A 24,520-nucleotide genomic window follows, 5' to 3' on the forward strand; every position below is an offset into this window, starting at 1 on the left:
GTCAGCACTTTTTATAAGCTCAAAACGTCCCTGGGTGGACTTGAACCACGAACCTCTCGTAACAGCCGAATGTGCTGACCAATTACGCCACATAGACAGGCCTGATACAAAGTTGGTTAGGCCCGAACTGCAAGCCCCACCCACTTGCTTTTGCTATTCATTGCTAGAAGGTTGGGCTCTACATTTTCTAAAAGTTTATTTTCATTCAAATCAAACTCAACTAGTGTGTCCTCGGTTTGACCGGCCACCGTGTCGTCTTCATTTCAACCCTCCTCAGTCTGGCTCTGTCCTTTTTTTTACGCCGTTCTCCAGTCTAGGTTAGTCCTTGGCTCTCCTTCCAGCCATATGCTCTCCTCCTCTCTCCTCTCATCCTGCAGCTCCTAAATCCTGTCTCAATCAGGTGGCTTAAACACCCACACCTGGGTGAGCGGTGAGGCCTTTTGGAAGCTGTAGTTGGTATCTTGTGGTGTGGCTGCTGCTCATTAAAGGGGAAGTAGCACCACCTGGCCCCTGATGCCACAAAATGTATTATGAATTTTTTGAAGAATTAGAATAAACCTGTCACAGCTCTGCCCCTTCTATCTCTCACTCAGCTAATCAGCTCATTCAGTTCACCTGTTAGTCACACCCACCTCATCAGCTATATCACCTGCTCACTCTGCTGCACCTACTTTTAGACCCCAGTCTCACAAACACTCACTGCCAGATCGTTCTCCACAGTATGCCAGACTTTCCCGCATTTACCCTCCGACTGTTTTCCCATTGCCGACCCTGCCTTTTTGGACTTCTCTGGCCTGGTAAACGACTCAGCCTTCTGTCCCCGACCATGACATTCTGCCTCTGCTTTCTGTCTGCCTTCTCCCCTGGTGGCTTGGCATTCCATCGAGTGGATTTCTACACGTGTACAGATCCAAAACTGGACAACCCACCTGCCTCCTCGAGATGCCAAACCCATGCAAGTGGGACATACTAGACTCTCCACGGAGGAACGAGAGCGGCGCTGGCGGTGCAATCTCCGCATGTATTGTGGCCAGGCCAGTCATTTTGCTCACGACTGCCCGGTAAAAGTCTGGGCTCACCAGTAAACAGGGAGGTACTAGTGAGCTGAGCAGTTTCCCAACCCTCCGTCTGCCAACGACCACTATTCCATGCCAAGCTACTTCCACCCGGGGGCTCCCAGACTATTTACACCATCCTGGATTCAGGAGCAGACTCCCGTCTGCTAAAGAGACGGCAGAACTCATCTCCCTGCAGGTCTTCTGTCTGCATGGGATTCCAGTTGACAGAGTTCCTCAGTTCACCTCCATCTTCTGGAGGGAATTCTGCGCTCTGCTGGGGGCGACCGTCAGTCTGTCATCTGGGTTTCACCCCCAATCCAACGGCCAGATGGAGTGGAAGAACCAGGAGATGGAAACGGCCCTCTGCTGCTTGGTCTCCTCTGCCAGCTGATGTGGGTGGAATACGCTCACAACACCCTGAGCAGCTCTGCCACATGCTTGTCACCCTTCCAGTGCACATATAGGTTCCAGTCGCCTCTGTTTCCCGCATTGGAGAAGGTTTCCTGCCCTTCAGTCCTTCAACCCTGCTCCGGTCTGCCGACCGCTACGCAACAGTGTCTAACCGACACCGCACTCCAGCCCCCATCTACCAGGTGGGTCAGAGGGTGTGGTTGTCGACCCGGGACCTACCCTTGTGGGTAGAGTCCAAGAAACTGGGCCCAAGATTCATCGGGCGTTCCATCGAGTGGATTTCTACATGTGTGCAGTTACAGAACTGTTTGCTTGTTGTGTGTTCTGCCTGGAATAAAGTTTCGTTCCAACTATTCCGTGTGTCCGTACCACACCAGTTACATAACCAAAGTACACAGCTTATAGGGGTAATATTTTAAATAATTTGTTTTCTCTTTAGTATAGGAAAATAATTTGAGACCTCAAATTAAAGAACCATCCCAGTTGTTTAGCCTTTTCTAAAAATCTTCAACATCAATTATTACTGTTGACTATTTGGTTAACTGTAATCTACTGCTGCAGTTTTGTGAAACCAGGTTTCTATCTATTTCTGTACGGTTTTAAATCAATCCGCAGACTTATTAATTGAGTTGTGTAATTCAAAGGGAACGTTATGTCATTGTTTGTTAAACTTAGAGAATTGGATGGTGAAGGAAGTGCTGAGTGATGGGAACAAGGAGGGAGACAGAAGGACTAGAAACTAAGGAATCCCCAGCCCTGCAAACGAGGGAGTACAGTAAATGCTACATGGAGTGGGCAGACAGGGAGAGAGGGAGGGGAAGTGGGGCTGGTGGATTAGAGTGGAGCAGCGGTGGAGGCATTAATATGGAGTTTATTAATGAGGGATAGAATATGCGGACGGAGCAGAGTGCAGGCGAGGAGAAGCCTGCGTGTCGTGGAAGTCCCTTACGCTAGCAGTATGTGCCTTTCCATTCACGCACTTCATACATACTAATACACACACACCAACCTCCATTCCTCACCTCTTCCTTTCACACAACGCCAGCAGGAGCTCATCTGTATCCTGGCCTAAAAACTGCATTTGTCTTGGAAAATTTGCTTCCTTGCTGAGAGTAAGATGATAGGCAATATCTCTAGCGAAGCATAAAGGCCGTAAGCAGGTAATTACAGAATAGAAACAAAATGAACAGCTATTGCAAAAATGGTGACCATATCAAATATGGTATCTGACAGAAGGAAGCCCCAGTGTAAAGCGCTGCAGGAAAAAATGGGTCAGTATTTAATGATCTAAGAGAGAGGACGACTTGGCTCATGTTTAACTACAGTTTAGATGAATTAAAAGACAGGAGTTTATCTTTCTCTGCCAGGCTGCATTTTCATCCAAAGTGCCACAAAAGCATAGGAACTGTAATGCAATAAAGATAATTTTTGATTAAACACTGAGGCAGAGAAAGGAAGAAGACGGGCGGGACAAGAGGAGGCTGTAATTGATTAGATACAGTCAGAAAGTCAGAAGCTTCATTTGCCAAAGTGCTGCTGGGGGTAAGACCTCCCCCATCCACCACCACCCCCCTGCCTCCTCCTCCACAAAGGGATGGAGGCAAGATGCAGTCAAGTGATACACTCTGTTAGGCCTTATCACAACCACTGTGATCAGCGGCACCTCCAGGCCAATTCTTTGCAGTTTAACACCACCTCAGAGATAGCGTGTGTGTGTGTGTTAACTAAGAAAGAGGTGTAAGCATTAGAAGCTTGTTTTCCCCAGGAAAATGACCCACGATTTACTGATTAACATCAGCTATAGAAAATATAGCAGAGTGTGTTTGGATTACACCACAGTGATAGGAGCTGCATTATCAGTCCCACCCACACACATTCCTCACAATAGCAATGTTAATATTAACACCTTATGTAATGTTGGCTGAGTTTCATTTCCCTTCCAGATAAAATAATCTGCACGCTGCAGTTTTCTAAATGGTCCACTTTAGAACAGGAAGAGTCACACAATACAGCTGAGATATGTGGCTGTCACTCGTATGACCCTAGAAAATGAGGCAACCTTCGTGTGAACAACATGGCTTGTGTCAGTGTGAACTTTAACACAGGGAGTATATGCTGAAGAGAGATCATAAGCAACGTCATTTACAATTTGTCAATAAAGTTCAACAGCATGCGCTTTATTGACAATTTCAATCTTTGGGGGGAACATAGACATCTTTTCGGGCAGATGGTCTTCATCTGAAGAAAGATGGTGCACAGGCGCTTTCTGCCAACCTGGCATATACCATCCCTGTGCTCCCCTCTGCCCATCACGTCATCACAACATGCCCGTCCATCGGTCCTGGGAGAGGGTGTAATTTTAGAGCACTGGGCCTTCGGAGCAATGTGTTTGTTTTCGGTATAACGGGCTGTTGGGTAAATGGACTTTCTGTCCAATGGGACATTAGAGCAATGGCCGGGGAACAGGTAAACATAACGACAGCGTGTTGTGCTCTCTTTCACTGCATTTGATACATTTGCTGTGCTTTTCTGGACTGACAGATTTGAAATCTGATTGCTCAAACCACCTCAGGAGCAATAATAGTTTGACAATATAATTGTATTTCAAGGCTTCTTGTGGTCCCTGCTAACTGTGTTTGTCCTCAGCAGGTTTCTCATCATCCACTCCTTGAACCCTTTGGCCCGAAGAGTCCCCTGGTTCGGCTGCACCTCCCTATCTGTCCTCCTCACTGAAAAGATGTTGTGCTCTGTTTAGATATTTGATGTTGTAAAAGAGGTGCATTAAAAGGACAGGGGTATTTTCTACAGTTGAGAATAGGTCTCAAACTACCTCAAGCTGCATTCTAGATGTCAAATAAGGCGTACATGTATCCATCTCTCCAATATGCATTATCTTTTCACCTCCAAAGTGTAACTACGTTAGGAGAGGTCTGTGGAGGTACAGTACTAACTGGGCCTTGTCCCTGTGGTAATGGTAGCTGAGGCCAAGCTGAATTTAGCTACTTTTCTCAGGGTTTTTTCACATCAGGTATCACACAGTTGACAAGTGTGACCCCCCCCTCCCCCACACACCATTCAGCTTTCATATTAGCAAAGTTGTAGCTCTCCAATAGCAAGATCCTAAGCCCATACATGCATTATGCCTTGTCTATATTCTAGAGACAATGTCAAGAAGGACCCTCTCGCCTGCTCGCCTATTTCATCACCCATGGCCGTGGAGTTCAGAGGACCGTACTGGAGACCAGCTTTTCAAGTCTACACTGTAGAGCGATCTGGGTTTCCCCGACTCACATTCAAGTGAGGGAGACGACTAGCAGGCTGAAAACTGAGACAAACAGACCAAGGTTTTACCTGCTCATTTCTATATATTGTGAGTGTTGCTTTATACTGCCATAACTTTGTTGCCACAACACAAGAGTACCATACATAGTGACTTGTTAATGATCATGCACTGATGCTTATCTACACTGATGGGTACATAAACATTCACATAATATTGAGTCATGCGCAATAAAAGAAACAATGATGGAATTAGTCACTTTCTTTTCCATAGGAAACGAAATTGCAGGTTGAATGAAGGGCAGGACCAGATCTTTGACAAAAAGTAGAAATATAACATCATGCCTTTCTGAAGCTTTATTCAGCTGCTCATCATAACAGTGGTCTGAACAATATTATGAACCAGACATGACGGCGTTTGGCATTCCGATGTTTAAGGGACTTCCACAACACGTACAAAGCAGCAATTGTCCTTATTCCTGTCATGGTTGACGGCGGAAAACAATGGCGGCCAGATCGAGGCTTCCAGGACGATAAACCACGCCCCCTCTCCGGTGCTACGAGATTTTGCGGCGACCGGTGTGAACACGACGGCGGCGCGTTGGACGCTTTTTTGCAGTGCGTCAAAAAATCAACGCGACCGGTGTGAACGCAGCATAAGACCCATTTCTGAAACTGATGTGCTGAAGGTGATAGATTCACTTAGAAACTCTAAAGCCTTAGATGTATTCGGACTAGACACCATGTTTCTTAAGAATATGAAGGAGTCACTGTTATATCCCATCACTAAATTAGTTAATCTGTCTTTTGAACAGAATGCTTTCCCTAGGGTCTGGAAGCCAGCTATAATTACACCCATCTTTAAGGCAGGTGATAGAACCCATGTAAATAACTACAGGCCAATAAGCATTCTCCCCGCTTTCTCTAAGGTAGCCGAGAGGTGTGTAGCACAACAAGTAATTGCTCACCTCAATAGCAGTCCCTTCAGACTCCACCCCATGCAGTTTGGCTTTAGAGCCCAGCATTCTACTGCAACAGCCAACTGCTTCTTTACAGAACAGGTTAAAGCCAAGCTAGATAAAGGGGGAGTGGTGGGAGCAGTGTTTCTAGACCTAAAGAAAGCCTTCGATACAGTAAATCATTCCATATTAATTACAAAATTGGCCAAATTTAATTTTTCTCCTGACACCCTATGCTGGTTCAAATCCTACCTGGACAATAGAACGCAGTGTGTACAGATCAACGGTGTTTCATCCCCCATCCTCAATTACAGTGTCGGTGTTCCACAGGGCTCTGTGCTAGGTCCTCTTCTTTTCAGCATGTACATTAATGATCTGCCATCAGTATGTGCACGGGTGGATATACAGATGTACGCTGACGACACAGTCATTTTTGTACATGCACCCAACATCAAACAGGCAGCAGACAAACTCACTGAAGAAATGGTCCATGTCACTAAGTGGCTGTCAGACTCTTGCTTACATCTCAATGTGAAAAAAACAGTCTGCATGTTTTTCTCAAAGAGGGTGAATAATATTACAACAGAGCATCCTGTGTACATATCTGGTGAACAGCTTCAGGTGGTCCCTAACTACAAATATCTGGGGATCATTCTTGACTCCACACTCACATACAAAAAACAAGTGAAGCATGTAATGGCAAAGGTCAAGTTTAGTCTACATAATTTCAGATACATACGCAACAACCTCACAACTGAAGCTGCTAAACTGTACTTTTATGCAATGATCCTCCCTCATATCACTTACTGTCTAACCACCTGGTCACACACTCACAACACAACCCTGAAGCCCCTACAGTCCGTCTATAAGCAGGCTATCAAGGTACTTGACATCAAGCCCAGACACTACCACATTTGCAACATCTTGCCCAAATACCATCTTCTGTGTTGGGATAGTCTTGTCAAATTCCATAACAGCTGCTTAACCTTTAAAATTCTTAATGGCCTTGCACCTCCCCCGTTGAGCACTTTCATAACACAAAAGACCAATAGCAGACTAACCAGAGCAACAGCTCGCGGGGACCTAGTGGTCCCAGGCAGGAGAAGCAAGTTTAGCCAGCTATCATACTCTGTCACAGCTTCCGTCACCTGGAACACTCTCCCATCACACATAAGACAGAGCACCACATACAGGTTCTTCACACACAACCTCAAAGCCTGGCTCATTAACAACCAGGTGTGTCAGCACCAACAGTCTCATGCCTGCCATGTCCGTATGTAGCCTGCCTGTCTGTCTGTCTGCCTGTCTGTCTGTCTGCCTGTCTGCCTGCTTGTCTGTCATGTTTGATCCTGTGTCTGCAGGATTGTATTGCACAGCTCTGTTTGCTTGTTTTTGTGTTGTTGTCTTTTTAAACAGTTTTTAAATGTTTAAATGTTTTTAGTGGCTTCTAACACCGTGCCCAGGGACAACGGTTGAAAATTAGCTTTTTTTAGCTAACACTGTCACATTTACAGTCATGTTTTTATTAATGTGTGCTGTCGATTAATGTGAACTGTCCCTGTACAAATAAAATCTTGAAACAGAAAAAAATATTAGACTTCCACAAAGATCAAAGATTATTACGTCCTGAAACTTCAACTTCTAAGACGAGCAAGTCCTTGCTACAATATAAATATTCAAAGTTAACCACTGATAACATCCACAAAGATCAAAGATTACTACCACATTTCTCAGTAGTGTTACACATTATAATAAAAGCACATACCCAAAACATAATGCAATTGTAACAATGTAATAAAAGACACAACGTCCTGAAACTTCTAAGACTAGCAAGTCCTCACTACAATATAAATGTTCAAAGTTAAACACTGATAACATCAAAATGATCATGCTTGTTTTCAAGATAAAGTGCATGTTCTGTTGATGACTGCAGATTGAAGCTTGCGTGATAGGTCAACCAATCCATGGAGTCACCAACTTTTGTGTGGATGACGATCCCCTGGGGTATACTCTGGCCTGGAGGGGTATAGTATGGCCGAGGCTATTCTACACCCCCGGGTATAGTTTGGCCCAGGACAGTTTATCCCTGGGGTATACTCTGGCATGGGCCTGGGTATACTAGGCCTGGGCCAAAGTATACCCAGGTTTAATCTGGGTGGGGGTTAATTTGGCCTGTTACACCGGGCTTTATTGATGAACCCAACCGTAGAAGGGAAGAAACTGTTTTTATGACGTGAGGTCTTGGTCCTGATAGACTGCAGCCCCCGTCCAGAGGGAAGGGACTCAAAGAGTTTGTGTCTGGGCTGAGAGGGGTCAGCTACAATCTTTCTTGCCCGCCCTCTGGGTCCTGGAGGTGAACAATCCATGGAGGGACGGCAGATTGCAGCCAATCACCCTCTCAGCAGAGCAAATGATGAGCTGCAGTCTGCCCTTGTCCTTGGCAGTGGCTGCAGCGTACCAGACCGTGATGGAGGAGAAGAGGATGGACTCAATGATGTCTGTGTAGAAGTGCACCATTATTGTCTTTGGCAGGTTGAACTTTTTCAGCTGCCTCAGGAAGTACATCCTCTGCTGAGCCTTCTTGGTGATGGAGCTGATGTTCAGCTCCCACCTGAGGTCCTGGGTTATGGTGGAGCCCAGGAAGCGAAAAGACTCTACAGCGTCAACGGGGGAGTCACACAGGGTGATAGGGGCTGGTGGGGCTGCATTTTTCCAGAAATCCACAACAATCTCCACTGTCTTCAAAGCATTGAGATCTAGGTTGTTTAGTTCGGCCCACGTCACCAGATGGTCAATCTCCGACCTGTAGGCGGACTCATCCCCACCACAGATGAGTCCAATGAGGGTGGTGTCATCTGCAAACTTCAATTAAGCATAATGTCCCTGTTACACTATCCCTGTCCCTGTTGTGTGACCCTGTTACAGAGCCACCAAGTCTTCAAAGAGAGGTCAGGATGGATGAATAAGACCTCAAAATATTGGCCTTTGACATGGGAGGCCACTCCCTGGTTGTGCCTATTGCTCTGAAAACACACACTCTCCCGGCAACAAACAGATAAGACTTGGCTAAATATTATGCAGAATGACGGCCAAGGCATGACCCGCCTGAAACTAATCTCACTCCTCGTACCTCAACTCCACAGACACAACCAATGAGTAATAGGAGGGTCAATAGGACAAATTAATCAGTAAGGTCAGATGTTATCATTCTGCATCATAATTAGCCGTGTGTGTCGCTGGGAGTGTATTTTCAGAACAATGGCATCTGTTTACAGGCTGTTCGTATTGCAAGCTTTAACTTTTAGTTAACTTTCTCTCAATTTTTCTGATTTGGGTAAATGGTTGTGTGTGTGTGTGTGTGTGTATGGCCTGATCAGCCACTATATACGTTTCCCCCATGTCTCAGTTAAAAAGGTCCGTTGTGGTCCGTGTCTCTCTGACCTACCCACTCGGTCCCTGACAAAGAGTGACCATCTTAAAAAACTAAAATATTGTTTAGTCTGACCTGGGCATTTGATCATAATGAAGCTACTGATGCTACAGAACAAGTCATGGAATCACCCGTTTTCAAACTATGCAAACATCAGCTGGAGGCTCAGTGGAGGAGTGCTGGATGGAATGGATTCAATTTTAAAAAATGACTGATGTGTTGGTGTCAAACATTTGATTTGAGTCAAAAGGGAGCAAGTTTGAACATCATCTCACAGACTTAACGTGACTATTGTGAAACGAAACTTAAAGTAGCCATCAGAGGCTCAGTCGTAGTAGTAAGAGTTCAAATTGAAAGATATCGAAGAAATTACATTTTTTGCATTTTGCTTGGTGTAGTTTTTTTTTTTTTTTACCTGCTTTATTTTTTTAACACTCAATGGCTGAAGGAGGAGGAGAAATGGATTTGTGAGTTGGGATTGAACTTTCTTTGTCAACAAAGAAAGGAGGATGGAGTTTGTCTTTGTCAACAGCATTTGGTAAGTCAACTGCGTTTGTTTTTACTAGTGCTGGGCAAGTTAACGCATTATTATCGCGTTACTGGACATCGCTGCGGTAAAGTCAGCAGACACTTACACTTTAGTGCACCTATATGCTGAAATTCACGGTAAACGCATTTAAACGGCACAGATCGGGAGCGAGCGAAGGACTTTGTTAGCAGAAAGATTAACGTGAGACAACATCCGGTTTCTTCAGACTAAGATGCCAACAAAGTATGAATTATATTCACATTAAGTATGAAACATGCTACCTGCATCTCGTGACTTAAAGGGAAAATACACCTAAATTGTGGGTGAAGTGACTTTATTCTTTGATCGCTGGGTAACCATCATTGCCTCGGAGTTACAGCATTATATTGATGAACAGTAGAGCTGCATCCACATGCTCTGACTGTCATGAATACAGACATTTAGCTGAAACATGTTGTTCCTGTTTCACAGCAATGGACCGTTTCACATACAGTCACACACTGAGCACAGATAGTGAAGAGATAGAACTGCTGCTGTGTAAGAGAATACTGCTGTTAACAAGAACCTGATGTGTTTAAAGTGTTTACAAACCAAATGTTATTGATCTTTAGTTCATATAGCAGTACTGTCAAATAAAAGTGCGCAATACACTACTTTTGAATTCATTATTGAACTTTGCCATAACAATGCGATTAATCACGATTCAAAATTGTATTCGTTGCCCAGCACTAGTTTTTACATCTAACATCTGAATGGCCCTTGAGTGTGGAGCAGAATGTGTGTTGCTGTAGGTCTGCTGGATTGATTTGTTGCTTTGTTGTCATATGAATATATGTGACTGGTTCTTGTGAGTTTGTTGTTGTCATTGTGTTAATTATATAGATTTGGACTATATGCATTGTCCGTTAATTACGAAGCATACCGTCATGCGCGGAGTTATTGTTTGTTAAGCTAGTTTAGCGTAGCCTCCCAGAAGTGCGGTGCCTCAGCTGTCTTTTGTTTTGCTTTGTTTCGGGTTCAGAGGTCACAGCCAGTTGTCTCCTACGTGAGCGCAGTCCACCGAAAACATATTTCCCACAATTTAAGCTTCTGCATTTTCCAAATGCACTAGTATTATTCAAACTTACTGTTCGGTTCGTAAGCCTCGTACCGAACGGGTTAATACGAATACGTGTATTGTTACACCCCTAGAAACAAATAACCGTAGCTGTGGCATCATAATGAGGTTATTAGGTGTTTCAGCTGCAGGACAGCACTGAAGGCCCAGGTATAAAATGCACGGCCCTTCACTGCTTGATTATGTTATTGTTTCTCTGGCGGAAAAAGCAGATTTTTTAACGATCTTAACTGTTAACGTAATTTTGTGAGCCAGATATAGTAATAATATTTCCAGTGCATGCATGTACTGTAGTCTTAAAGCTACAGTGATTTTGATTAACAATGAACAACTGAATTTACACAAAACATCACAAAAAATCACCACAATTTATTCTGTCTTTTCTCAAAGACATCTGGAAGCCTGGATGGTACGGTCATTTCTATGAGACAGATAATCTCTGAAACGCTCCGGTTCCTCTGCCTCCTCTCAGTGCTCCTAATGACATTAGAAAGATTCCACCAGAGGAAAAACAACCAATCAGAGCCGAGGAGTCTAACGCATTTTGCACGCTGTGTTACTGTATGGCCTATTTCTGGCCTCACATGTTTTCAGAAACACATTTAGTTCTGTAAAATGACAAAGTGTCATGTCTCGTCCTGCTCCTTAGGTTATGGGTTTTTTAACTTTTATTTTAACATTAAATTATTTCCTATTTTATATTGTTATTCACCTCTCGTTTCAGAGTCTTCACATCCTGCCTTTGTGTGTTTTCCCGCTTCGTGATTGTCTGCCCCGCCCCTGATTGATCCCACCTGTCTCTGTGCCAGTTCATCTTCGTTCCCTCTTCATAGTGTTAGTGTTCCTGCTTTTTCTGATCTCTGCCTGTTATCTGACGGATCTCCTGTGTACCGAACAGTTTGACTGTTTTGAACATGGCCTCCGGGTCAAAAACGTTCTCTTCGGACAAAAATTATTTTTCATCAAAGTTATACTTTAATTAAGGCAGGGGTCTCAAAGTCAATTTGCCTCGGGCCACTGCTGGTATTGTCATTTCATAGGAGGGCCACTTCAACGTTCAAGTACTACAAGAAAGCACAAGATTTACATTTTTATTTTTACAATACTAACATATTTTCGCCATACTTAACAAAAAAATGCACCCAGCAGTTTCTCTTCATTTTTATATTAGTTTTTAACAGTGCAAATATTTTTTCCTTTTGCCCCATTTTTTATAACTTCTTGAAACAATGTACTTGAACCAACAATTACAATCCCTGAATACATTTTTTATTCTATTTCTTGCCAGACACCTGGCAGCGCTTCTGCTCACACAGCTGAGCCACATTTGTCCTGATCGAGGTCGCAGTAGAAACCCTGAGTACAGCTTCAAGATGGGCATCACTAAGCCTGGACGAGGCATTTATTAAAGTTCATAGTCGAGAAAAGTTTCTCACACATATGTGCTTCTGAAAAGGCACATTACCCGACTGAACACTTTTGTCAGCTCAGGGAAGGATGCAGGTAATTCTCTCATAAATTGTCCAGTCATGTCCGGTTTTCCCTGAGCCTCTCTGAATTTAGCTTTCAGATCACTGTTGCACTGCAAGTCAATAAGTTCCATTTGCAACATACTTGGGACACTCTGCAAACAGCTGGAAAGTGTCACAGCGTGCCTTGAAGTCAGCAAAACGCTGATCAAACTCCTGCAGTAGGTTTTCAATAGCACAGGCATATCCATCACCACTGAATGCTGTGCCCTCATCCACAAGAGATCTGCATGTTGTGAAATGGCTGAGATTTTTTGCAGAAAGCTGTTTTCCACAATTTCAGTTTAGTGGAGAAGGCTTTCACATTTTCATAGACTGCTGTGACCAGCTGACCAGGGCCCTGGAGCTTCAGGTTAAGGATGTTCAGCTCCTGTGTTATGTCCACTAGGAATGCAAGGTCCAGAACCCATCTTGGATCATCAAGTTCAGGAACATCCATTCTGCCATCTTCCATGAATGTCTTCACTTCTGCTCTTCTACTCAAAAGATCTCTTCAGGACATTCCCCCCGCTGAGCCAGCGCACCTCCATAAATTGACTCAATTTCTTCTAAAAAGGCCCTGAACTGGCGGTGATGTAAACTCCTGGACCTGATGTAATTGATACATTTCAGGACAACAGACATGACATGTTCATATTTCAAGCATTTGCTGCACAGTGCCTGTTGGTGTATAATGCAGTGCAGAACTGCTGGATCTGCATTTACTTCCTCTAACTTTCTTTGTACCAGTCCGTTTTTTTGCCCATCATTGACGGGGCTCCATCAGTGGTGATGCCCACCAGTCTGTTCCACGGTAAACCAGCGCGCTCAATCGCATCGCACAGCTTCTAGGAAATATCCTTGGCTGTGGTGCGACCGTGCATTGGACACAAACTCAGCAATTCTTCTGTCACTTCGAATTGATCATTAGCACCCCTGATGAAAATGGCTAGCTGGGCATTGTCTGTGCTTTGTCTGCGCTTTCGTCAAGCGCCACAGAGTATGCAGTGAAACCTCTGGCTTTTTTGCGTAACTGGTCATATACAATATGTCACTCGATAGCTCGTTAATCGGCTCTGCCACTGTGTTCGCCGATAGAGAGATATTGCTGAACAAGCTCTTCTTTTCTGGACACAGAATATCAGCGACATGCAACATGCAATCCTTCAGAAAATGCCCTTCGGTGAACGGCTTTCCTGCTTTGGCAATTAACTCACTCACCACGTAACTTGCCTCAACTGCAGCATCATCATCCTTCTTAGCCTTCTGGAAAAGACTTTGCTGAGATGTCAGTCCTTTCTGGAGCTGTCTGTTCCTCTCGTCTCCCTGGTACTTCTCATACAGTTCTCAGTGTTTAGTCGAGTAATGACGTTTCAGATTATATTCTTTTAAAACAGCGACTTTTTCCTTGCATATCAGGCAAGTAGCATTTCCATTAAACTTCACTAAAAATATTGCAATGTCCATCTATCTTGAAACTGTCTGTGTTCGTCATCCACTTTCCTTTTCGGTTTGGAAAGAGACATATTTCTTGTTCGCAGCCAAACAACTGATAAAGCCCCGCGTAACCTGTTCTCCTCTTATCCAAAACTGACCGGTCATGTGCGGTCACCTTTGACCTTTGCCATTATTTTGCGTCAAACTAAATACATTTTTAAATAGAATTTCGTTTTTATTTAAAGTGTATATTAAGGGGTCGTTTAAATTGCTATGAAACTAGAAAAAATGATTTGGCGCGCCGGATAATATTTTTTGCATTATGTAGCAGGCCGTAGGGAGGGGGGCCGGCAGTTTGAGACCCCTGCTTTAAGGTGTTATCCCCCTCCACTTCATTTTTAACCCAGTTCACTACTTCAAATGTTACTTTTAGCACCAATGGGGATCACTTTATAAATTGTTTTTGACCTTATTTGTGAACATGAACCTTCCTGCTTGCCATGTTTCCTGCTTTTCAATTACAACTGTGCCCCAAATACATAACCATCATAACAGCAGAAGCTTTTTATCATTTTGCACTCCCAGCTCTTTGATTTTATGGCCCCAACATAGAATAACCCTGTGACTTCCCAATAACATCAATTTCATGTCTAGAAGTAAGTGCTGCTTCAATAGTTTTACTGGAACTGATGCCGTGAAACCACTGGGAGAGTTGGGGACCAGAGCTGTAACACACTCATCGGACACAGGAAACACTTCTGCTTTACAAAAAGAGGAGCAGCGAAGGCCAGCCAGCAGCTCTCTGCACTCTCTGCAACACAGCCAGCAATCAATACATGACTTCAGCATTTTACAAATGACAAAATCAATACGATTTAATAATTTGCTATTCTAATGTATTCTGCTGGACGGCACCCAGGGCAAGACAGCAAAAATATGTAGATGACGCCAGCATCTGCGGTACAAGACATTCCAATGCTGCACATTTCCCGGAGTATGAATTTAACCCAATTCATCACACTTTGAACTCAAAAGCATAATTGCAGCACACTTCCACAGAGGAAATCAAACATATTATGATTCCATAAAGACAAGGGACAAGAAGTAGGTCTATGAAGGACACTTTTAAGAACTATAATGTAGTGGAAAGTGAGGGAGTGGAAGCCAGGTGATGGATGCGTGCGTAGCATGTATGACTGTGAAGCAGGAGATCAGAGTTCACATCACAGACCATCTGTCGATGTCTGCCTTTACCTTATTAACCAGAATCTCTCCTTAAGCATAACCATACTGTGGTTGCCATGTGCAGATGTTGTACAAAGTGAGAGTTTTGGACATGAAAGACGTTGACGAACTGAATCTGAGTTTACGCTGAATTGTTCAATATTGAATCCTTGAATCCTGTTCACATTCTCGTGATTGAGATGGCAGAGTTGGTCGACCGGTCCACCACTTTTGTCCAGGCTAAACTATCAAAACAATTATTGAATGGATGATATTTCGTACAGACATTCATGGTCCCCACAGGATGGACACTACTGACTTTGGTGATCACCCATTGAAATGTCTTTACAACTACAGAATTTTGCCATACATTCCCATGAAATTTGGTACAGACGTTCAACTTTGGTGAACCTGTGGCCGTCTGTTTAGGTGAACAAAGAGAGGAGAGGCTCTGATTACAACACACAGCGAGAGAGACATCATTCTCTGTTCAGATAGATATTACTCCTCTAGATATTGAACGTTAAATACAACTCTATTTACATAACACACTACTGATTTTCACCCAAACCATGATTTCTTTCTTTTCTAAACCCAATCAAGTAGTTTTGGTGTCTCCTTTTTTCCATGGTGGCGACATGTAGTGTTCAGAGTCACCACCACTGTTAAGTGTTTATGATTATTTCACAAATTTCTGTGAGTTCACATTGGCATGCATCTTCATTTAGAGCAGGGATTCCCAAAGTGGGGTGCGCGCACCCCTGGGGGTGCGCGAGCTGCCTCTAGGGGGTGCGCGAGAGGAAAAATGTAATGGCGGTGCAGTCCTGTCTCCTAAAAATTACGTTCCCCCAAAACTAAAATGCATTCTCAATTACGTTTTACCACGAACGTATTTTCTCCCTGATTACGTTTGTGTTTGACGTACAAATACGCTTCTCATCAACATATCTTTGCTGTACTCTAGTCTTTATTATTTTTCTGTGATCTGCCTCGCCTCTACCCCGCCACCCACAAGTTGTTGACCCGCGGCCTGTTCCGAGGGCTGACAGACCTGACGATCGGGTGCCTCATGGCGGGGGCGGCTGGAGACCTCGCGTCCCAGCGCCAACGAGTGAGCGCCCGCCACTCGGAACCATAAAACCAAGTCCCGGATTTCACCCGGGGGACATTCAGGAGGTATTGTGACCGGGTGATGTGCCTCGTTGCTGGGGAGGTATGAGCCGAGAGTGGCGGGGTGTTATGGAGGTATATATTACAACTCGGTGTTGTTCCCGTGCGTGGATGAGCGCATTTCTGCCGAAGACAGGCGGCGTGTTGTGGTAGTATTCTGACCGCGTAATAGGGAGAAGGAGAGGCGGTGGTGAAGAGGGAAAAATGTTAAAGAGATGGTGGAATGTATGATTGGAGAGAGAGAAGCGAAAAAGTTGGACGTGATCCCGGTGTCCAACAACACTGTCGCGCGTATCGATGCTTTGTCCGAAGACATCCTGGCTACATTTGTCGGTCGCGTGAAGAAGAGTGAGTTTTACTCTCTGCAAGTAGATGAGCCTACAGATGTGGCCAATCTGGCCAATCGTCCGTTACCTTCGTAACGTTACGTCCGTTACCTTTTCGAAGGCACGGTGCAGGAAGAGTTTTTGTGTTTTTTATCTTGTAAACAAACGCCACGCGCGAGCAAACTGTTCTCTCATTCGTCCGATTTTTATGCGGCTCTGTTTTTTTTTAAGGTGTGTGTGTGTGGGGGGGGGGGGGGGGGTGCGTGAACCCGGTCTGGATGTAGAAGGGGGTGCGTGGCCTAAAAAGTTTGGGAACCGCTGATTTAGAGCATGTTAGCATGCTGATGTTAGCATTTAGCTCAAAGCATGCCTTGCAGAGCTGCTAGCATGGCTACAGACTCTGTCGTGTTACATGGTTTCAACATGTCAGTGTAGATAAAACATGCTGGGATGCCATAAACACAACCAAATTCTCCCTTTGTCTTCCTATTCGAATTCTTCATGCAAGGAATGAGCCATTTTGCCATTAAAGAGAGAACAGCCAGTGCTTTTAATGCTACATTGCCCTGTAGTCTGGTTGTGCCAACAGACGTGTTAAGGAAACGAAAAGGATTTGAATCTGTCTGCTGGCAAAGTTTTCTCTGCAGCCACGGAGGAAATGAGAGTTTCTTTAATCATCCTCCTAATAATCTCTTGGTCTCAGTCCGACAACTTGAGCATCCATAACCAGCACACTTCAAGGGGAATAGGCTTATGGGGGGAGAGACAGATAAGGGAAGAGTGAGAGAAAAAGAGAGAAGAACAAAAAAGAGCCAGAGAGAGAGAGAGAGAGAGAGAGAGAGAGAGATCCCCCCAATGGGCAGACTAAGTCAAAATATGGGAGAAAAACGAATTAACTGATGAAGTCCCGTTGTGGGCTGCACAGACACACACACACAATCAATTGCAAACTGGAGACCTCCTGCCCCCTGCTGGCCGCACACACTCCAACACACTCTGCCAAAGAGGAAGTGATGAACAAAGACATGACAAGACAGCTGGTGTAAAGAACAGACTGTCGGTTAAACGACATTTAAATAACTGTTAAATTGTCCAATTAAAAAACAAAGATTGGGGAAAATTCTGTCCAAGACCAAGTTCATATCGCAATAAAAAATGCTAATTCCATTGTACATAATGCAGACTGTACAAACTGTGACTGGGAGATATAAAATTGCAAGTCCAGTATCTTAGGTGCCGAGGGTAAAACTTGAGCATTTGGGTTTTTCATGAATGTCATAGTTAGTAACCTAGAAGCTTTTGATTTATATTGTGTTCAAGTGGATATTCTGGCCTCATGTTGGCCCTGGTTGGGCCCCAACAATCATTCATTCATCGTCTGGGGAACCTGAATATTGACTGACAATAAAATGCTGTCAATAGTATATTGTAGTGATGTGTGTGTGTGTCTTTGTGTGTACGTGTACTTGTGTGTGTCCCTGCTGGTTCACTGCTCTTCTTCATACATGGTGTAGTGTATTAAGGGCCTCCTCAGTGCAGTGCTGAGAGGAGCAGAGGTGTGTTGGAGGACACAGCTCTGAGGTGAGTTTGTTGAGGCTATCAAAGCCAAAGGCTCCGGTCGACCACGATTATCTGAAGTTCAGCAATATCCCCGGGCAGTGTTCATAACCAAGCAGCGTGAATGAGAGAGACCTTTTCTCCTGCAGACTCCTGGGGCCTGTCTGTAATATGGGTCATTTTTACTAAAGGTTTCCCATTACAAGTGTGTTATATTCTGAATACTGTGCCAGATTAACTTTCTGAGATTCTTTTCTTCTGCACACGTCTTTACTCCTATACGCTGGGCAGCAGCTCACTGCTATGTTCTGGCCACCAGCAACTCTAAAAAAGCAGCTGTTCACTGCCCTCCCTGCAAGCAGCTTGTATGCTGTGTGTTAGCAACATGAAAGGCTGAAGCCATGCTAGCACCCCTCACAGGCTGTATTGTTCATTACACCCCATATTATGAAAGAGCTTACTGAACAAATGCAGCGTGACCATAGATTGTCCCACATTACAGAATTCACAATGTTCCCATCACCATGAATTACAGTTTATTCCAGTCACCAACTGCAGCAGAATATACCTTTTCATGGGCAAAGCAATTTGAATTCCTCTTGACTGCACAACATGAAAAACTGCATTGAATCAATGAAAGACCTGTTGTCTGCTGGGATGTCAGCCAGTGTCATCGTGTGTTTCATTCTGCCAGCTCCTAGAGGGTTAGTGACCTCAAATGATAATATAGCTTCAAGATATAATATCTTGATGAAAGATTTTTGATATAGAGGATGGTAATTCCTGTAACAATATGTTTTCGATGTTTTACCATCTCTCAGGTCTTTCAGCACATCAGGAGTTGGTGATGTGTCAGATGTTGCTTGGAGATATTGCTATTGAACTGCGGTCTGACTGGGTAGTGGCTTCACGGTATCTTCATTGGAAACATACTCTCCGTTGCATTAGCATCAATACCGAGGTCACTCAGAGTTGGCTCAACGTAGTTGAATTTACTCTTGAAGAGAGATTTTTATGTTTGATCGCTTCTAAGTACAACCTCATTGAACATTTTAAGGAGGTAATTTAAAAAAAAAGATTTTCAATGATATCCCAAATATAATTTTCAATTCCAATGCATTCATCAGTTACTGTGATTTTCTCCAGTAGATTGTTGGTTACTATAATTGTCTGCAGTACCTTTTTGATGATTTTGATTTATATAGTTTCAGTTCAAATCCTCTGGGTAGATTCATCGATCCTTCTTAAGTGGGGAACCTGCATATGTTTAGGAAAATAACTTGACAGATACTGATATCAGGAACTAAATGAAGCTCCATGAATAAATGGCTTATAGACTAATCTCTGACCCACAATCATTCTGCAGTGATGTCGAATGTGTCATTATTCAACTTTTCTAGTATTTATCATACCGCATCATTTGTTTGCAAAGTATAAAAAATAACCAGTTCCAAAGTCTTTGCATGTGACCTTTGGCTTGTGAATGTAATCCAAATGCAAACAGTTCAGACCAGACTGTCTATTCAGCTTGGCAACAATGAAATGGAACTGGAGGCCCCAGTGAGATCTGCTTACATTCATCCACCAATTAGCTCATTAAAAAATGTGTTTAACTCCCGCACCACAGACAGCAGGCTGTGTATGTTCATGTCTGAGAAAAACAAGGTGAAGAAAAAGGATTCATCTGACCAGTCTTCATTTCTTGTACAAGGTGGCAACCTGCGGGTCCCAAAAGTGAAGCCAATGATGAAGTGCTTAAAGTTGCATTCTCTCTAATGTCCACCAGGGGGCGACTCCTCTGATTGTATAGAAGTCTATGAGAAGATGACTCTACTTCTCTTTTGATTTATTACCTCAGTACATCCATTCAAATATCATGACACAATTTCATTCAATCGACCGTAGAAGCCTAGAAGACATTATACAACATCTGAAGTCATCCTCCTGCTGCTTGGATATTCTACCAACACACTTTTCAAAAATATTTCAAACTGCATGACCACTGATCTCTTACATATTGTAAACACATCCCTTCTCTCAGGTGTCTTCCCACAAGCCCTAAAAACTGCAGTTATTAAACCGATCCTAAAGAAGGCTAGTTTAGACTCCGCAACGATGAAAAATTATAGGCCAATATCAAACCTCCCATTTTTAAGTAAAATAATGGAAAAAGCGGTTTTCCAACAGCTGACCAACTTCTTGGCCGTAAATAACTGCTTTGATGTTTTCCAGTCAGGCTTTCGACAGCACCACAGTACTGAAACTGCTCTTGTTAAGGTTTTCAACGACATCCACTTAAACATAGACAATGGCAGAAGTTCAGTCTTAGTGTTACTGGATCTCAGTGCTGCATTCGACACGGTCGACCATGCCATACTCCTAGAAAGACTAAACATCTGGGTGGGACTCTCTGGCACAGCACTTAACTGGTTTGAATCCTACTTGAAGGGCCGAGAATACTTTGTGTCTGTGGCTGATTACACATCGGAGCTGACTAAAATGACATGTGGTGTTCCCCAAGGTTCAATACTGGGGCCTCTTCTGTTAAACATCTACATGCTTCCACTAGCTCAGATTATGGAAAGCAACAAAGTGTGTTATCATAATTATGCAGACGACACACAAATCTACATAACTATGTCACCAGGGGACTATAATCCCATACAAGGGCTGGGTAACTGCATTGAACAAACCAACAACTGGATGTGCCAGAATTTTCTTCAATTAAACAAAGATAAAACAGAAGTAATTGTTTTTGGTACCAAGGATGAACAATTGAAAATCACCGCTCAGCTTCAGTCACTGATGTTAAAACCCACAAACCAAGCCAGAAATCTAGGTGTAGTTATGGATTCAGACCTCAACCTGAACAGCCATATCAAGACAATTACAAAATCAGCCTACTATCACCTGAAGAATATATCAACGATTAGAGGACTTATGTCTCAACAGGATTTGGAAAAACTTGTCCACGCATTTATCTTCAGCAGACTGGACTACTTTAACGGTGTGTTTACAGGACTCTGTAAAAAGTCAGTCAGAAAGCTGCAGCTGATTCAGAATGCTGCAGCTCGAGTCCTCACTAAGACCAGGAGGGTGGATCATATCACCTGTCAAGAAGAGTTGACCCCTCAGAGCTGCCTCGGTAACATGTGAGCACATTCAAGGGAGAGTCAGGATATAAGAGCACAAAGCATATACTCAGAATAAAGTGTAATCAAAAGATAAAGTGTATGAATTATATAACGAAATGTTTAATCAATATGTAACGAATGTTTAAATGCATAGAGTGATTTAACTATTGTAATAAGTGTTTAACAAATGTTCTGTGTAACTGGAGCTGAGATAGAAATGTATAGTCAGAATGACTTGCAAAAATCAGAGGCAGATGTTATGGGTGGAGTTAGGAGGAGACTGTTGCAAGAGATGAGTCAGAGGCAGGAAGCCTGGACTTGTCCGGACTTGTTCAAGAACCCAACGCCCTCTCCAGAGGGAGGGGGGATGAGATCATGTATTGAACAAGGGGGGCCAATAGAGCCCAAATGATGGATAAAAGGAGACATTTGCAGGCAGCACACTGGGATTTCAACACGGGTGCCGTCCAAGAGCACCGAGGGAAGATACGGACGATCGTAACTGATGTATTGAGGACTTCGTCTCTGTTCACGGAAAGAAGACCGCTGTTCGTGGACAATAAGATTTAAAGTCGGAGGTTTTCCTCTCCCCACTGCTCGACTCTTAACATCTGGACAACGGAGAAGACGCAGCAGCCCGAGAAAGACTTTGTACTGAGTTTTGAGGACTGTTGAACGGACTCCGTTGCAGAGCAGGAGGACCGAGGGTCTGGCCAGACCTTCGCTCCTAACAACTCCAAAAGAACCTTTTCATCGCACCATTGAACATCCAGCTCCAACCGAGCCGTCTCGGCAACTAAAACTAATGAGTATAATCGAAGAAGAAAATTAAAGTAACGAATCAAGTGTAGTGACATTTTATGTGAGCTGTAGCTTTAACCCTTGCATACTAACCAAATATAACCTGCAATAAATATCTAATCTGCATTTAAAGTAAATTTCTCAAGTGCATTCATTTGCTCAAGTAGTAAAAAGTTCCTCGTGGCAGTAAAAAGTTAAAGCCATTGTATGTCTAACAACTGAGTTCTGAAAGGTTATCCTAGAGACCGAATCCACTTAACAACCCCTTACGGTTTTAGAAAGAATTAATCCTAGCCGTTAAAACCTAACCTGGCATTTACCAAGAGCACGGATCCATAAGAGGGAAGCTGCCATAACCGACGCGACTGGTGGGAGCGCCCGGGGCCAGGACTGGTCTCTCGGCCGAGTGCGCTCTGACCGGAGGAAGCAGGGTAGACGTTGGGAGTAACGGCAGTTAGCGGAGCCAGGCGAGTTCCCTCGCAAGAACACCAGCTCGACAATCTTTTAATAGAGAGCTGAGTCAGTAAGTAGCCCCGTATCGGGCCAGAAGTACCCCAGGATCTAACACGTGGCGCCCATAACGTGGGGCTCGATGGAAAAGGAGTACGTTGAGTCCAAGAGAAGAACCCCGGCAGCCAAGAGAGGCTGTCGTTCGTGTACGAAAAGACCTGAGGTGAGGCGTTGGGGTAGAAAGCAAAGCTGCCCAAGCCTCGAAGAAGTCCGATTGCGAGACATCCACGAATCGAAGCTGTGTGTGGTATTTACAAGCCAGCACAGGAGAAGCCGCAGGCGACGGGGAGCATCGACCAGACTCGCCCGACCTGTAGAGAGACCAGAGCCTGATCCCATCCCTTCCTCAACGCGCGACGAGAGGCTTTGGGAGGAAGGCGACTCGAGACAACAAAGACAAAGACAAAGTCCAAGATGGAAACACCGCCCGGCGGACCCGATGGCGACGAAGGCAGCCCGCAGACGACGACGACAGCTCAGCAGGACGTGCCAGCGCCATCGACCCCGGACCAGGCAGCAGACGACAGCAAGGACCAGGAGACGGACGGCGCTGGAGCACGCGGAACATCGGGAGAACCGACACCGGATCCAGGAGGCAGAAGCAACGTCCGACACCAGGTCATCCTGTCCGGAAGAGGATGGGCCACATGGGACGTTTCTGTCCAACAACACCTACTCGAACTGCACCGCGAAGAAGAAAAAGCAAAGCTGGGAGAAAAAGTAGATTGGTGCAGTGAAGAGGGGGGTTATCTTGCTCCCCTCACCCATGAGTCAGGAATGTTGGTGGCAGTGGTAGGGTGTGAAGCACCCCCGAATACCAAGAAGACAGTGGGAGAGTGGCTACATTGGTGGCTAGTGGTAATGGAGACGATTAAAGGAAAAATAGTCACCATAATCAGCCCGTCAAAAGACTACGACTCAGTCGTGAAGATGCTGGCCGCAGAAATCGGAGCGGGGGCAGTGACAATAAAGCCGAAAGTAAAAGCCACCTCCCGCTACCAAGAGAATAAAAAAGAGCAAGACGCAATAGCGGCATACATAGCCAAACACCCAGGTTATACTGAGGAGACCAGCGAAGATCAGATCAGCACCAACGGGACCGAGGTCTCCGTGTACTCCCAGTCAGGGGAGTCCACGGGGTCCGAAGGAGAGAAAGACCAGGACAGCAGCGACAACGAGGAGATCTCGGAGGAGGACGATGTGGGGGAAGACTCAAAGCTGGACAGAAGCGATGGGTACCAACCGCTCCCGCTTTCCATGGGATCCGGGACTCCCGCTGCAGTAAGACAGGTCCTGCAGGGGTACAAGGACCCAGTGCAGGGGCGGTCCAAGAAAGCTCAGGCTAAGACAAGACACATTCGCTCCCCGAACCCAGAAGAGCATCTTCCAAAATTGAAAAAGATGCCCGAAGGGACCAAAAAATATGCGAACCAGACAGGGTTAACCGCATATAACCACTACGGAGAACCTTGGGACATAGACAGCCATGGACTGGTTGTCTTAACCAACTCACATCTAAAGCCTCATATCTCCCGGTTCAGAAAGAGACTGGTAAAAGAGGCAGGCAACCTCTACCAAGAAGAACTTGAGGGGAGCCTCCAGGGATATAGAGAGAACCAGCCATCGGTGGTGGTTACAAGCGGCGGAAGATCAAGCCATTATGCGGTGCTACACGTACCGATCGAAAGATATGAGGATGGCGAAGATCAGGCCGCCTATCGGGACAACATAGAGGAGGCATTAGAAAAAGGTGTCACCCGAGCAAGCGAGTTGTCCTTCAAAAGAGTCGTTATAAGTAACGACGGGGCCAGGTCCGGCAACCTACCCTGGGAGGTAGCAGAAGAAGCGGCAATGAGGATTATGCGCCTCCTGACGAAAGCTTCCCACGGTTGGAGCAATATCCAGGAGTTGGTGATAGTCACCTCGGCGGCCCAATACCACGAGCGAAAAGAGAAAATACTGAGACCCCTCTACAGGACTGAGGGGCCAAACAACTGGAGGGCAGGACAGCCAAAATACGAGGACGAAAACGCCCCAGCTGTGAAAGCAGTTCTGCCACGGCTCCCGTCA

The 24,520-nt window shown here is 44.7% G+C and overlaps 1 protein-coding gene across 1 annotated transcript in view; it reads left to right on the plus strand.

Annotated features, from left to right (window-relative positions):
• Positions 1-826: 826 nt before the first annotated feature.
• LOC306787342 (uncharacterized protein) overlaps positions 827-24,520 on the plus strand; it is a gene marked incomplete at its 5' end in the record, with an annotated part of 128,583 nt that continues 104,889 nt past the window's right edge. Inside the window, 5 exons of the mRNA XM_079282459.1 lie at positions 827-959; positions 1,280-1,431; positions 1,523-1,692; positions 8,633-8,655; positions 23,394-23,731. Coding sequence (XP_079138585.1) covers positions 827-959; positions 1,280-1,431; positions 1,523-1,692; positions 8,633-8,655; positions 23,394-23,731 — 816 coding nt within the window. The remainder of the gene's footprint in view (positions 960-1,279; positions 1,432-1,522; positions 1,693-8,632; positions 8,656-23,393; positions 23,732-24,520) is intronic.

Source organism: Melanostigma gelatinosum (genome assembly GCF_949748355.1).
Source record: "Melanostigma gelatinosum genome assembly, chromosome: 13".
NCBI classification, from domain to species: Eukaryota; Metazoa; Chordata; class Actinopteri; order Perciformes; family Zoarcidae; genus Melanostigma; species Melanostigma gelatinosum.